The sequence below is a fragment of the Phoenix dactylifera genome, chromosome 1, assembly GCF_009389715.1.
Source record: "Phoenix dactylifera cultivar Barhee BC4 chromosome 1, palm_55x_up_171113_PBpolish2nd_filt_p, whole genome shotgun sequence".
In the NCBI taxonomy this organism is placed as follows: Eukaryota; Viridiplantae; Streptophyta; class Magnoliopsida; order Arecales; family Arecaceae; genus Phoenix; species Phoenix dactylifera.
In genome coordinates, this window is record NC_052392.1 from 37,922,844 (window position 1) to 37,938,378 (window position 15,535).

At 35.6% G+C, this 15,535-nt stretch overlaps 1 protein-coding gene across 1 annotated transcript; it reads right to left on the minus strand.

Annotated features, from left to right (window-relative positions):
* Positions 1-7,349: 7,349 nt before the first annotated feature.
* On the minus strand, positions 7,350-8,308 carry LOC113463163 (transcription factor HEC3-like). The gene has a single exon (XM_026807213.2). It carries the CDS (start codon positions 8,164-8,166, stop codon positions 7,504-7,506), a length of 663 nt encoding a protein of 220 aa, XP_026663014.1. The 5' UTR covers positions 8,167-8,308; the 3' UTR covers positions 7,350-7,503.
* Positions 8,309-15,535: the final 7,227 nt, after the last annotated feature.

A 15,535-nucleotide genomic window follows, 5' to 3' on the forward strand; every position in this document is an offset into this window, starting at 1 on the left:
TTGTGGCTTTCAAGATCCGAATATCGATAGCCCTCAATAAGTACCTCTGGAACTTCACTTAAATGTTAATTGGTTGTTATACATATTCCTGGCAGCGTCTCGCAAAAGATGCTTTCAAGAAATTCCAATTACAAAATTATGGTGTCGGAATGTCGGGTGCGACCACTTTTGGTATGTTCACGTGGCATTCAGAATCAAAGAAATTACATTGATACTTCTACAAATTACAGTAACAGAGGAGCTATTTCTGTTAATTACAATCTCCGAGCCTTCGTTTTGTGTTTGACCATGAAATAAAATGTGAATAACCTGTCGTTCTTTCTTTGAAACAAAGGATGTTTCTTTACCATATTACCATAAGACAATAATTTTCTATGAGGAACCACTAGACTCAATTACTTGCTGCCGTTGCTTGACAATATCCTATTAAGATCTAAAGTAACTCAAGTTGACACGCGTCCATCCTTGGACTTCAAGTACCACGCAAATGATCAATGAAATAGCTTCAGATTGCCCAGCGAATAGGCTTCCCAGTCAAGTGCAGGATAACGCTCGCCTGCTGCAGTGTCTTTTGTTCATCTACGAGGCAGCGTTCGCTCGCTGAACAATAATTTCCTGGTCAATAGCAGCATATGGGGCAGCCATGTAGAAAGCCACTTGCGAGAGACTAGTTCTCCACCTTCAGTGCATGACAAGTGGAAATCATGCAGAGAGCCACTTGTGAAGAATTTGTTCTGGATCCACTCATCATAGTGGAACTTTGATGTAATCACCACCAAGAGGAACATATGTGGAATCCCCACCAGGTTGTCTATAAATATCAGTGAAGACTTCAGATGAAATCCTCTTCTTCGGCAACGACATGGAGAGAAACCAGCATCTATGATCCATGATCCTTTAGTTCTGTATGCAAGTTCTCATTATCAGCATGCTTATAATGATCATTTTTATTAATTATGATGCAACCTATCACCTCCACATTTTATGATATCGACCTTTAAAGTATCATGTGTGGCTCCAGGTGTAGTTAATGGAACCTCTCTTCCTACCACCATCTATGCTTTTCTCCAACCTACACTGCTCCCAGTATACAACGAATTGGCGAGTTCTATAGCCTGTCCTTCTTTAAATGGACTTGTTCCTATCTTATTAATGACAAGGCATTATCTTTTACTGTCCCTGCGACAGGATCCTGCTTTACATATTTTTTTATTTCAATGCTTTCTCCCATGCATGGCCCCATGACAAACTTCAGGGCCGCTGAGGAACGAGGCGGAATAAAGGGAGTAAATCCTTTTGAAAACATGGTGACATTGTCGGTTGCTTCCATTTGAAATTTATAAGATATACCATGCTAAAATATTTGCAAAAGAAGAGAAAAACAAAACAAGTGAGAGAGAGAAAATATTTTATATTTTTGTTCCATCATTCGTTATATCTTAAGAGTATATATACTAGTGTATGGACTATATACAAGAAAAATAATATAGGCTATATAGAATCATGCTAATAAAGAAAAATATTATTGCCTGATACAAGTTGTTACGTGATCCCTAAAATCACTCTAACAAGAATATTCTAACAAAGAAAAATAATATAGGCCGATACATGATCACGCTAACAAAGAAAAATATTATGGGCTGATACAAATTGTTACATAATCCCTAAAATTATACAAACATTTTCTCTCAAACTCAAGATGGTACTATAGGTACCAACTTGAGTTTGGAACTTATATCACGAATGTACCTAAAAACTGACGTAATAAATCAAAAGTTGAAGTAGTAGTTCAGAAGCTGACGTAATAGACTAAGAGCTGACATAGTAGCTTAGAGGTTAACGTGGTGGTGGTAGATCAAGAGCTGACGTGGCAGCATGGAGCCTGATGTGGTAGAACATGAGATGTTATAGCAGTTCAGAAGCTAATATTGTAGACTGATGTGTTAAACTGATGTGATAATATAGTAAACTGATATGTCTGTTAATATGTCTGACTAGCATGATAGATTGATGTGTCTGCCTATGTGGCTGATTAACTTGTCTGATGATGTAGCAGCGAGAATATATATAACAGACGATAGTTGGAGCAAGAACAAAGCTTAGAGATAAGGTAACCAAAGGTCGACAATTCTCGTAAATGGAGGCACCATGAAAGAGGAGCAAGAGACCTCGAATTGGATGGTGAAGGAGCTGGAGGCAGCAAATAAAATCGAAAATGAAGAGAAAGGGGCTGAGCCACAGTGAGGACAGACAACTGAAGATCTGAAATTGAAGAAAAAAGTAGTAGAGAGGAGCTACGGATCTATTAGAAAATAAAGGATCTTCGGATGCTAATCTACCAAAAATAGCGAATTTATAGATCTACTAAAGAATATGGGATTTTCGATTGTTAATTCACTAGTAAATAGAGGATATACGGATTTACCACAAAATAGAAGATCTTTAAGTGTTGATTCACCAGAAAACAGAGATCGATAAATCTACAATAGGAGTCTTCAAAGTTTCTAGACATGGCAACAACAGCCATAACAAAAGTAGAAGAGATGGCGACAACAAATTAGCTGATTGGTGACTCTGATACAATATTAAAATATTTGCAAAAGAGAGAAAAAAATGATTTTATATCTTTGTTTTATTACATTTAGTACATCTCAAGAGTTATATATACTAGTATATAGACTGCATACAAGAAAAATAATATAGACTAATATAGGATCACACTAATAAAGTAAAATATTATTGGCTAATATAAATTATTACGTGATCCCTAAAACACTCTAACAAGACTATGCTAATAAAAAAAAATATAGGCCATACATGATCACGCTAATAAAAAAAATATTATGGCCGACCCAAATTGCTACGTGATCCCTAAAATTATGTTAATATATTAGATTAAAACAAGTATTTTTACATAAGAATCAAAGAGTTGTGTGCGCTACTGTTTGAAGAACATGAAGACGAATATACTGATATTAGTTGGACACCAAATTTAGCGACCACATCCAAATAGATTGAGATCTGCTTAACATTCAATTTGATCTCAAATCTGCTTTTGTTTTCTCTTGAATTTTGTTATATTAAATGCATAGGCAATTTTAATTATGATATTAAAGCTATCTTGATTGCTGAGCCATATAAGGTGATGATCCTGCATTTTTATTTATCTTGTAGAAGATGAAATGCTGAAAATGAAGGACCATAATATTTATTTATTTTTTTGGGTACAACAGCAGTTCACACCCGACAAATATGGGTGAAGCCAACAAGATCAGAAGGACCGGGATATCATCATAGCTAAAGTATAACAGCTGAAATATCAATATATCAACAAAATAATAAACACAAACTTAATATGATTTTGGACAGTGGTTTTGATTAGATTAGATTAGATAGAATGAAAGAGATTAAAAAATTTTAGCCAAAATTTTTTAGCAAAAGAACAACCTTGTACCTATTATTTATAGTCGTGTGGTTGGCTTCCTTTACATAAAAAAAAAGAGAGAGGAAACTCTATTATTTACAGGAGATACAAACTGATATGTCATCCAAGATGAAAACCATATTCCTGAGGAACCCACTTATCTTGTGGGCATAATCAACAAGTAGGTAAAGAATTTAAGCATTAGTAAGAGGAGCACACAAATATAGATGACCAATGGAGCATCAGAGTCATCACCATTTTTTTCACAAAAAAAACAAAAACATAAACATTAAAGGCAACCATGGGAGATTTAAGTCGATTAGTTAATCAATTAAAAATCTATTCATACAGACCAATAAACATTTGAGCCATCTAAGGAAGGCGCGGCACATTAGCAAGGTTGAACAACTAGTCAATCTATCAAGAAATTATATCTTACACTGCGTGCACCATGTAGCTGTGCACGTAGCCAATTATAGCTATTTATTTTTGGAGATCTCATTCAGCAAGCTTAGTTCATCGCTACAAAAACGAACGGTTATGATTATTGGCCAGGTGCACGCAATGTAGGGTATCATTTTTCCAACATATCATACATATTTTTGTAACTATGTTTCAGTTACGAGGAGCATGTCCATATATAACCAATTGAATCCTCAAGCTCCAAATAGCAGTTACATTGCTTACTAGTAAACCCCCTTAATTAAATTGGATGTTCTCGCACAATTATATGCTAGTTGTTGCATACATCTTATGAGGAGGATCTGATTTTGACTCTGGGGAAGCATTCCCCCCAAGCTTCCATGTGTAATTCTCCCAACGGTGCTACAAATGATTGGTCGTCCTCCCACCATTATTCTATTGCTTTTGCTCCTCTGGAACTGCAGCATGAAATCTTATCAATGTGCTCTAATTAATGCTCTGAACACAGTACAGTAAGGTTCATTATGGACATCACTGTGCACCAACCCCACCTAAATTCGTTACAGAAGTAATGTCAGATATGGTGCTTGACCACAACCATACATGCAAATCAATTGCAGGTTATTTTAAAAAAAAATTGCAAGCCCAGTACCATTTAAAATTAATAATAATAATAATAATAATAATAATAATAATAATAATAATAATAATAATGTATGATGCAACAAGGAAAAAAAAAAAAAAAGGAAAGGAGAAACTGCTGCAGTACTTCGAAATAACAAACGGCTATCTTAAAGTAACGTGAATTGTTTGATCATTAATCATTCAGTTGGTATCAAAATTTGAATTTAAAATTTTATTTTTTAGAATAAAAATATTATTTTATTCAAATATATAGTGCTGAGACCAAATGAGTAGCCAATATTATTATTATTTAATAGTCATGATAGGGCGGCAATTGGATCAGATTGAATAAGACATGAGTAGGATGTGATATCTAAAATTTATCAATTCAGTTTCGATCTATTTATTAAATAGATTAAATTATAAATTCATATTTAACTATTTTATAAAACAGGCAATCTAGTCCGATCTACAATAGATTGAAATAAGTTTTACGAAATAAATTAAATGATCAAGCATTTTCTTTCCTAGATACCAGGTTAAGGGTTACATAACAATGATATATTAAAAAACCCAAAGTTATTATCTATATGTGAAGGCACCAGCCGTAGAGCTTCATGCCATTGTATAGGCTGGGTATTGACGGAATTTTGAAATTTAGGAGGCCATGAACGTGGGATGGCAACAAGAGTTTGCCACCAATTTTGTTAACCATTGGACATGGCTTGCTCTATCTCTACCTGCCCCTTTTAAAATTCTTTAAACTTCTGCCTTCCTTTCATTTTAAGAGACAGGAGTCGGATCCAAGGAGAGACTGAATACAAAAATCAATCTGATTAATGCATGATTTCTTTTTATGTGATCTTCCATGCACATATTGACACATTACATGATCAAGTAACCTTGTTGTAAATGCCCAACCAACATCAATTATTGCACTGTATACATGGTTTTAATCTTGTTGAGGCATCGACTTTATTGATTTTTGGCATCACCAATATGGTATATGTGAAAAATACCTTATTTTTTTTCTTTTTGGTACATTCAAAGGGAAAACCTCAGGCTCAAGAACTTACGAAACCAGACCTATAAGCATCTACCATTAACAGACAATTACGCTTAAGTGAAAGTGTATATCCTTGCTTCCAGCAAACATCTACTTGAATTGCCGCTGTTGCCACAAGTAAAATACTGGCTTGATGTATAAAAATTGATATTATAAAATGCAGACTTACAGTACTAAAATAAGGTTGAGAAATTTCAAAATCTTGTTTACTATTTAATTATACGTTTATTTATGAGTTATTATATGAAAACGCATGCATACTTTTCTATTTTTTAGGAGAATGTCCAAAATTTAATATTTTTTTTGAAAGATATATAACTATAGATATTTAATCTTGACTTCCTCTGTCAGCTGAAGTATTGACATCTTGGTCATATGTAATCTATTTGTTGAAATTCATTTCATCTAGAGGTCAATCATGATGTCAGCCTACAAAAATTAAAATCTGGATTCTTGGAAAACCTGCCCTACATTATCTTTCCATTTTTATTTCTTTTTCTTTTCCTGTAGCCATCAAGAACTAAAATATACACAGAGTATATACGCTTGGGCATGCATATATATTAACAGCTACTTCTTTAATACATAAGTAGCTGATCACATGCATACATATATAGGCATAAAGATGCAACTTTGTCTAGTTAGCAACTTTAAAAATGTATGTAAATGGCTTCTTAGGCCATAATTTTATGATGGAACAAAGCTAAAGAATTAGTTTCATCCCCCAAAAAAAAAAAAGGTTAAAGATGAGCGTTGATCTTTTATGCCATAACACAAAATGGGCTTCCTGACAAGCATGCAAAGTTTATAGACTGATAAAGCTGATGCTGTGTGCTAAAGTTCAGTGCCCATCTCATGCTTTGATGTGGTGCTTCTCATATAAATTTGCATATACATACAATATAATTTGTAAATTTATGTAAACACTGCTTCATATTCATAATGTGAATACTCCTACGAAGATGGAAGAAGTGAAGGTTACGGTCATCTCTTCCTGGGACAATATTACCTATATTATAGTTATATAATATGAGATTTTCCTGCATGTATGTGTGCATTCACAGATATGACATTATAATATTGTATGTAGATCGAAAGCTAATGCAGAAGTATCAGAAGAGCTGCCTGTTGGAGGAAGGCGTTGTAGAGAGGCGAAACTACGAATTTTGAGTCCTGTAGCAGCTTTTGGTGTGATCTATATATGGGCGTGACATCAATCTATATATGCATATATACATCCTTGCAAGCACGCATAGATACATACATAACATGCAATGCATGCATATAAATCAACAACTTTCTACATGCATCCACAATGTAAGATCTTTATTTTCTAAAAAATAAAAGACCCAAGATTTGTATATAAAATAATAAGGGTTGATATATTAATTTGTGCAAATTGCTTCTGGGGAAGTTCTCATGGTGGAACAAGGGGGATGTGTTTTGGTATGCACATGCGTGAGAGAGAGAGAGAGAGAGAGAGAGAGAGAGAGAGAGGCCCTCAACATTTGAATGGTTGGCTGCATCAATGGCTTCTTCTGGTTCCTTTCCCGGGGAAGAACTCTCCTAAACAAACTTCCAACATAGACTTCATAACTTGTAATAAAAAACAATTCACGCCATATTTTATACGCTCATAAGAATCAGAACAATCATATATATACATGATCCAAGGTAACGGGTATCATGATTCGGGGGCCACCTGGTCAACCAAATTGTCACCGAGTGGTGTCACCCATCCACAAAAATTAACAAAATCCCTAAATATATCGAAAGACAGGAGACTAGAAAATTTGATGATCAAATAAACATTTGTATATACACATATCCTCTCTACTACTACATCAAACACATTGTTTCTCTTATCATCTCTACTAGTTCATGATAGTTACAACCCCATAGACAAGCATATCATAGAATTATCCACTAGATTTAGGTAGAAGTACCCCATTATTAATCCATTAAGCTAATTACCTCTACAACCTCCGTGAATCTGGTGGTCAGCAGTCCCATCGAAACCAAACCCTAATCCAGGAGGAGCTCCCATGGAGGAGGAGGAGGAGGAAGATGAGGCATGAGGATCCGGCCTCACAGGCCAGCCCATGGAGCTGGCCGGGTGTCCTGTGAAAACTTGTGCCATATGCGGGGATTGGAGCTCTTGCACCTGCCTCTTGAGGAACTTGACGTAATGAATGGCCTCGTCAAGCATCGATGCAGTGTCCATCTTTGTGCCCCCGGGGACCAGCTGCCGGAGGATCCTGATCCTCTCACCGATCCTCTCCCTCCGGTGACGGGCGGCGATGCTCTGCGGGTCATCGCTGATCCAAACATTCCGCCGCCTGGGCTTCTTGATCGTCGAGGGATCGATGTCCACCGGCTGCATGGCTGCAATCTTGTACATCATCTCCTTCATCGCTCCCAACCTTTCCTCTTCATACTCTCCTCCTCCTGCCTGCCTTTGGATTTCCATTTGGTCGCTAGGGAAGCTAGGAGAAGGGACATGAGCTTGAAGTTGGTCTATGGGCTGGACCAATTCAAAGGGAGCATGATCAAAAAGCAAATAGTTCCCCATATTCATCTCAAGATCCCAAGAGCTGCTATTGCTAGTATTGTTTGTGATATTATCCATAACTAACTAGGCAGTGTGGACTTTGTACAAGGAAAGATAAAAGAAAGGATGGAGAAGAATAGAGAGAGATACAAGGAGGTATATAGAGGACGCTATTGTTCCACTAATCCTTATAAAAGGGGACTTTGAAAACCAAAAGAGACCAAAGTTATTCTCCAGTTTCTGATTGGGTGTAAGATAAGGTTGGGAGGTAGGGAGGGGTGGTAAAAGAAAGGCTTTAATATTATATTGCACTGACATTGGATTGGTAGTGCTTATGACCGTGGAGTATGGGACATGTTCTATACATATATACTTTTTCGGTTTACTGCATTCAGAATGGTGATGGCACTAAAAAAATGATGTGGAAGGGAAAGATAGGGAAGGCACCAAATGATCAAGGGTACAGCTGTGCTCCTCGTAAAGGATTGCAGGCTTTTACTACACATCCCTAGAGCTCTCTCTCTTTTATTTGCTTTCTTTCACGGGTAACGAATGCTAGCTTTCAATTCCTAGAGTTGCCTCTTTACCATTAAACTCCACAGCCCCAAAGTCCACAAGGAATCCTTTTACGGGGAGTCCCATTTGATGAAATGTGATGACTTCTTCATGACTTAAAGCAATGCATTCATCTTTGTGAAGTTATTGGAGGGTGCAGTGGTGGATTTGGATCCATTGCTTGTATTGGTCTAGGTCACGTCTCTGCATGTGAGACACGTTCTGGATTCGCAGAGTATAAAACCTATTCTCAGCTACATTACTAATCTTGCTCATATTCCCCCTCTCTCTCTTTCTCTCTCTCTCGCATACACTGACTTTTCTAATTCGGTCTTTCTAATTATTGCCAATACCTTTCAATTAAAAGAGGCTTAAATCACAATTAATGTGGCCTTGAGCAATAACAACTGAATCTAGGAAACAATTCTAATTTTTTGTGCGGCACATGCCACCATCTCATAATGGAGAGTACCTGCAAAACTATATCAGATAAACAGTGAACGAGACTTATGATGGGAAGCAACAAGACAAATTTCGAAGGGTATAAGATTTTTTTCCCCTTTTCTTTTCCTTTTAGTGGACAAGGTGGTTCAGACGTCTCTCACATATCAAGGTTGCAAATATCCTTTCCCCTCTTACATCAAAAGGAAAAGGGGATGAAAAAAATGGAGAAGTAGATATCCTTGTCAACCGACTACGCAACAGAAATTATCAGTTGCAACTTTACACCATTTTATTAACTATATATTGATAGTTGCAAGTGGCTAATTTTTAGTTGGTTTATAATTAAATAGAGACTGTCGAATCCCAAGCCAACTAGCAAACTTTGTTGACAATATTTCCATAAAAAATAGTCCAAACATTTTTCATAGAAGAGATTCTTGAGGGCAAGCAATGGTAGCATTTCATTCAGTACATTCTAACAATAACTCATTCTTGCTCAATGTCAATGATGTACAACCTTTTAGATAATTCTCGTTAAAAAAAAAAAGTCAATGGTTTAGAACTACAAAGTGAATCAAATGACAAAAATGGCCGAAAAGTGAAGAGTAACCGATGGGATGAATGTAGACCCATTGGGCAGGAATAGTCATTCCGGTCCCGGGAGAGATAGCAACACCGGTCTAAGTTGAAGAAAATCCAATGAATCACTGAAACGACCATGGGAATAAAATTCTATCAACAAGTGCAACTCATTCAATCAAATAACTAATGAAGGGATTTGTCACCACGCAATGCAATAGTAGGCTAGTATAACCATAGTAACGGTAGTAGCATAAGTTAATTAGCCATGACAATATGACAATCTAAATGACATTTTTTTTTATATCAAGAACAAGAAATTTTTATAATTCACAATGAAAGGAGAAGCCACAGGTATATCAAAAAATTTTGGTTAATAATTTCTATTAGTTCAAATGGTCTATGCATACATTTTACTGTATTAACACTCATTCAGGTTAAGATTAAGCATAAACCACAAACTGAGTTATATAACCCACTGAATTCACTCCTTAGCGATGTTGACCAAAATTGACTGACACTAGTATAATTTTCACATCATATCTTTGAAATGATTGGTGGCACTCGTATATATTCTCATTCTTGGGTGAAAAATATGTCTAAAGCAATGTCAATGTCATTAGTTTCTTTCTTATACTCCTTTTATAAATGATAAAGCATAGATTAATTCAATTATTTGAAAGTAATACAATGTAGTAAAGCATGGATTATAATTCCTTTTTCATGTAGCACTCAACTTGGACATGCACACAGAATAACAGCAGAAAAAATATAATCTTTTATAGAATCAATGGCAATGGTAGTAATAGTTAATAGTTTAGACAATTATTAATGATTTTGTACCTGTACCTCAGCGAATATTTGCACTTTGAAGTCAGAGGGAACCATTTAATGGAGTTTTGAGAATGTATCAATTGATTAATGCGGTCGTCCTTTTCAGGACATCCCAATGAATTGTTCGAATCACAATTCAATATCTTGATCAAAAGAAACAAAATTGCATGGGATTCTGAGCACATATGTCAGACTGATGCATGATGTTGGAGATGCCATCACTGATCCATTACCTTCTTTAGGTATGGGACTAACCTTTAATCATGTCGGTCTGGTGTTACATCATCGATATGGAAGAATCTTTGAAAATAAGATGCAATTGTAAGATTGGTTCGCATGATTATGTATATTAGATTATCGACATTTCAAGCTTGCTGGTGTCAAAGAAGTGTCCATGAGAAAAAGAAGAAAATCATCACGAATGAACTGTGACATCATTGCTAGGAGAGTATCACACAATATTGCTGCACAAATTTCACTTTCCAGCCATGAATGATCTTTATCATTATATTGTAAGTCATAATAAGAGCAGAGACTTGTAAGTCATTATTTTATCACAGACAAGCTTGTCTTTGATTTTGAGAGAGCAAGTCTTCAATTCATTCCTAGAAATGAAGGTAAAGAACCAATTGAATGCACTTAATTTCTTAACTCCAAATCAGATAATTCAGAGCCTAAAGCATAAAAATGCCATCACTCTATTGGATGAGTATATCTTGTCTGGATCAGTAATTACAGGTGTAAGTAGAATGGTAAATCAAACAACATATAGTTTCTATGAAAGCTTTTAGTATCAGATGCCTATCAAATGGCATTTTCTAGAACATTGGTTGTTTTTTTTTATAGAGAGAGAGAGAGAGAGAGAGAGAGAGAGAGAGAGAGAGAAGGATGACAGAATTAGGCCTTTCTCTAGTGTAAGTGTTTTCTTTAGAGGGAAAAAAAATTCTAAAAAATTCTTTTTTTTCTTTGAACCGTTTTCAGGTAGAAGAGCTACATGCTCTATATAGCTTACAACTGTCCACTGACCTCAGACTTAGTGGGTTTCACAGGTAGATCATGCAAATATATAAAGTTAATTCTAATTTAAAAGGTCTAAACTTAAACACCTGATGCTACTTAGTTGAACACATCCAATAAATTGCAAAAAGAAAGGGGAGCGAGGCCATGTTTTCTTGTGATGGGTTTGGGAGTCTTTTGGTTGACTACCACATGACGAGCGATGCATCGAAAGAGAAAAATGGTGGATTTAATGCAAAGACATACATTGATTATTGAAAAAAATTTAAAAAGAATATAAAAAAATCCTAAAGGGCACATTTGTTTTTCCAAGGCCTATGGCTCATGGCTGGCAAGAATTAAGACGGACTCCATTGGACGTCTTCATGAGTTAGCTAAGCAAGGAGCTTACCTAAATTTTTTTTGGCCCTAAGTATATATATCATTATAATGGACGTCATAGAGGCCGAGTCTTAAGCCCTGAGCTTCTGATACTTAAAGCACCTGTATGTTAGGAGAATATCAACTTCAGCATTCGTTCTAAAACCTATATATAAATGCTACTTCTACTCAACTTAAAACTACACGTTAGGAAAATATTATCTACGACTACATGCAGGGTGTACAGTTTGTATATATCTTAAAATCAAATAATGTGTGTAGATAAAGTATTAGCATGCCTGCATTTCTTCAGAATAACTAATTGCTAGATTTTTAGGTAGAGTGTAGTGGTATCATCTTCTCCATGCATACCCAAATGTACTGGATTTTCCCATCTTCTGGGGCACATCAGATTCACTACGTGCACAGCATCCTAAAGCATAGGGATAGGCCGGGCCATGAGGGTTATTTGACAAGCTGAATTGAAGTTTGTAACAAGGCCAACGTTACTCTAGGAATGAGAAAGCATTAATACTAAATTTTTTCATGGTTGTAAATATACAAATTGTAAAGAAAACATCAACTAGATTATCATAGTCCTCCTATGCATGGCTTGTTTGGTTATTGAACTAGGAAAATTATGGAGGTGGACTGACATATTGTAAATTAACTATTGCTAATTACGAGTATGAAAAAAGTCAGTTACTCTCAAAATAACTATGAAAAAACTCAGATTTCTGTTTTTTTATGGATATAATGGCACCAATTATTAAGAAAAGAAAAGGCTGTTTGGCTGGAAGTAATTGATTAGAGATATATTTGTGGATATGGTCATTATGTAATGGACATACTACGCTCCTTCCTGTCGCCTGTCGGATCGAGGCTTCAATCAACTCCGAGAAATATGACATTTGGTTTCAAAGAAATAAATATGTTGCAGATCATGGCCAGTAATGTGGATATCCTTGATTTAAGCCACACATATTGGATTTTTCACTGACAGATATGAAGTCAAGATCCCACCAAAAGAAGAACAACCATCTGATTCAATGTATAAAATCACATAATTCTATAAGAATCTTTAATAACAAACAATTATATATTACATTAATATACAAGATTATAAATATAATAATATTATAAAAAAAGGCACAACACATTTTTCTCTCCTTGCATAATATATTTGATATACGACTATATAACCAGTATATGCAAGTTTTCTATGATCATTGTTTGGATTATTTCTAACCTGATTTGATTTGGAAAAACCAATGTATTAACCCAATTTGATTTGGAAAAACTAATGTATCAATAAACAACTCTTAAACATGAGACCGTCCAATTTGAATTGACAATGGATTAGGCTTGAGTCCTTTTCTTCAACTAGATTCCAATGTAGAATGTATTCAGACTGTACCAATCCCAATCCTACCTGGCCCACTTGCAGCCCTAGCCTTTACTTATCATTGCCTTCCATAAAGAGATATATAACATTATCGCTAACTAGCATGCAAGGAAGCTTGGCAGACTATCAAGTTTGCTGCTTGTTTGTGCATTTCAAGTTGGACCGTCTTCGATAGCCAGTTTAGCAGCCCGCCCGTTTAATTTTGGCTAGGTTGATCAGGTAATTTGCTATACTACTGAAATTTTGGATTCAACCATATGCACACGCAAAGAAGTGAGAGTAATAAATTAAAGAATATGAAATTGGATAAAATGAAAGACATCATATGCAAAGTGGAGCAGCATTGAAGAATGACCTAGACATGGAGGCTACTTATCTCAGGCTACTTATCATATGCAATGTCCAGATCGACGCTAGTTATATGTTATATCTCAAGCTTCATGGATGGTAATGACCTGCTGCAAATTTTTGGAGAATTAAAGAGTGGTCATAATTGATTGCTAGTTTTCAAAGCATGAAAAGGGTACATCACTTCAGCTCCATATAGACTAGCCAATTGGGTTATAGCTTAGTGACGATGGCTTCCCTCATTAGGGTTTAAGCATATGGCTTTGGATATCGCAGAGATGATCGGGTTCGACATACTCTATTGATCTCATGTTGGTGTTCAATTGAGTTTGGCACAGGTTAATCTCGTTTGAGTCAAAAAAAAAAAAGTTGAGTGTAATTTGTTATATCGACACTGTGCTAGTGTGGCACCGATATAGAGTCCGATATCGAAACGGCGAACCTTATCGCAAACTATAGTTCATCACAGTCTAATTGGTTTTAGGGGTTTAGCACTGATTTGAGTCTCATGCAGCAAGCCTCCCAATTTAATGTGCCTGCTATTATTTTGGGCCTTTGTTATAGCAAATGGTAGTGCAAGCAACAGGACAACATAGAGAATATATAATTGCTTTGAGGCAATTCTTGCACCATATAATTTAATGACAAACTCGATTTATGGTTTGTAGCTGTGACGGTCAATTGGAGGCTTTAACATTTTTTTTTGTTTGGGAAAGGGGCCCTGATAAGACTAATTTTGTCCAACGTTTTTAAATATTCCCAGATAAACGTAAGTTCACGGGTTGGACTTGGATTTGTTCAATATTTTGATTTGATTTTGGCATGACCTGCGGCCATGTTGAGACCCATTGGTTAGTTAATCACTTAAAAGTTCGCAGGGTAAAATTGGGGCTCCATGTAAATCTTGCAATTTGATCCCAGAAGCCCAATTGGGATTAAACCTGACAAAAACCGGTTCAGATTTTAACTGACCATACTTGATTTAAGAACTCAGGCAACCTGCATGCCAAATTAACAAGCTGCAGTTTGGTCTAATCATGTTTTTAGAAAATAGACAGACAAGGCCCATTAAGATTTTATTTAGATTATGAAATGTAATAAAAACATTAATAAAAAAAACTCAGGTCCCTTGTATAGTTGTATTGGCCCCAAGAGATTTTACCAGCTTGACACGTGGGTGCTCTCGAATATAAACACTATGAAACAACTGAAATAGGAGTTGCTACTGCGGGATTTGCTACATGTTAACAAAGACTCTGGGAGGATTAGAGCACTATGGAACTTGCTACTTTTTAATTTTTTACATGTATTTATATTAAATTTGTATGAGTCAACTGTTGTAGCAAAAAAAATATTTAAAAAAAAGTTGAAAGGAGTTGATGAGAATTTGTTGAGGTGACAACCCTCATTCATGCCTGATGTTGTTTTATATTTTTGTAAACTATTCTATAGAAATTATCAATCTAAATTTGCTCTGGGCACTTCTAAGATAATCTTTTCATCTCAATCACTAAACCACATGGATAATATATTATTCATTCCTTTTCTGTCACCATACTGATGGCTCAGACTTATTTTAGTGAAGTATACATGATAACTTTGAGATGCCAATAATAGAAATAAAGTTGTGGCTGATATAAAAAATATTAGTTGTTTAAGACTAATTAGATTGCTCAAATAATTCTTCAATTATATGTCAAGTTATAAGTTTGAATATGTCACATCCAAATCTTAGTAACCTTCATTTATGTTTAAGTTCACCACCAAATGTGGGCCCTTGTTAACTTTTCAAAATGAGACAATACTTAGCCCAAAATCCACCTCCAGAAATGAAAATAATGAGAGCAGCAGCAGCAGTCTAGGTGAGACCATGACCACATCTCCAATTAGTATGCCCTGTTGCTC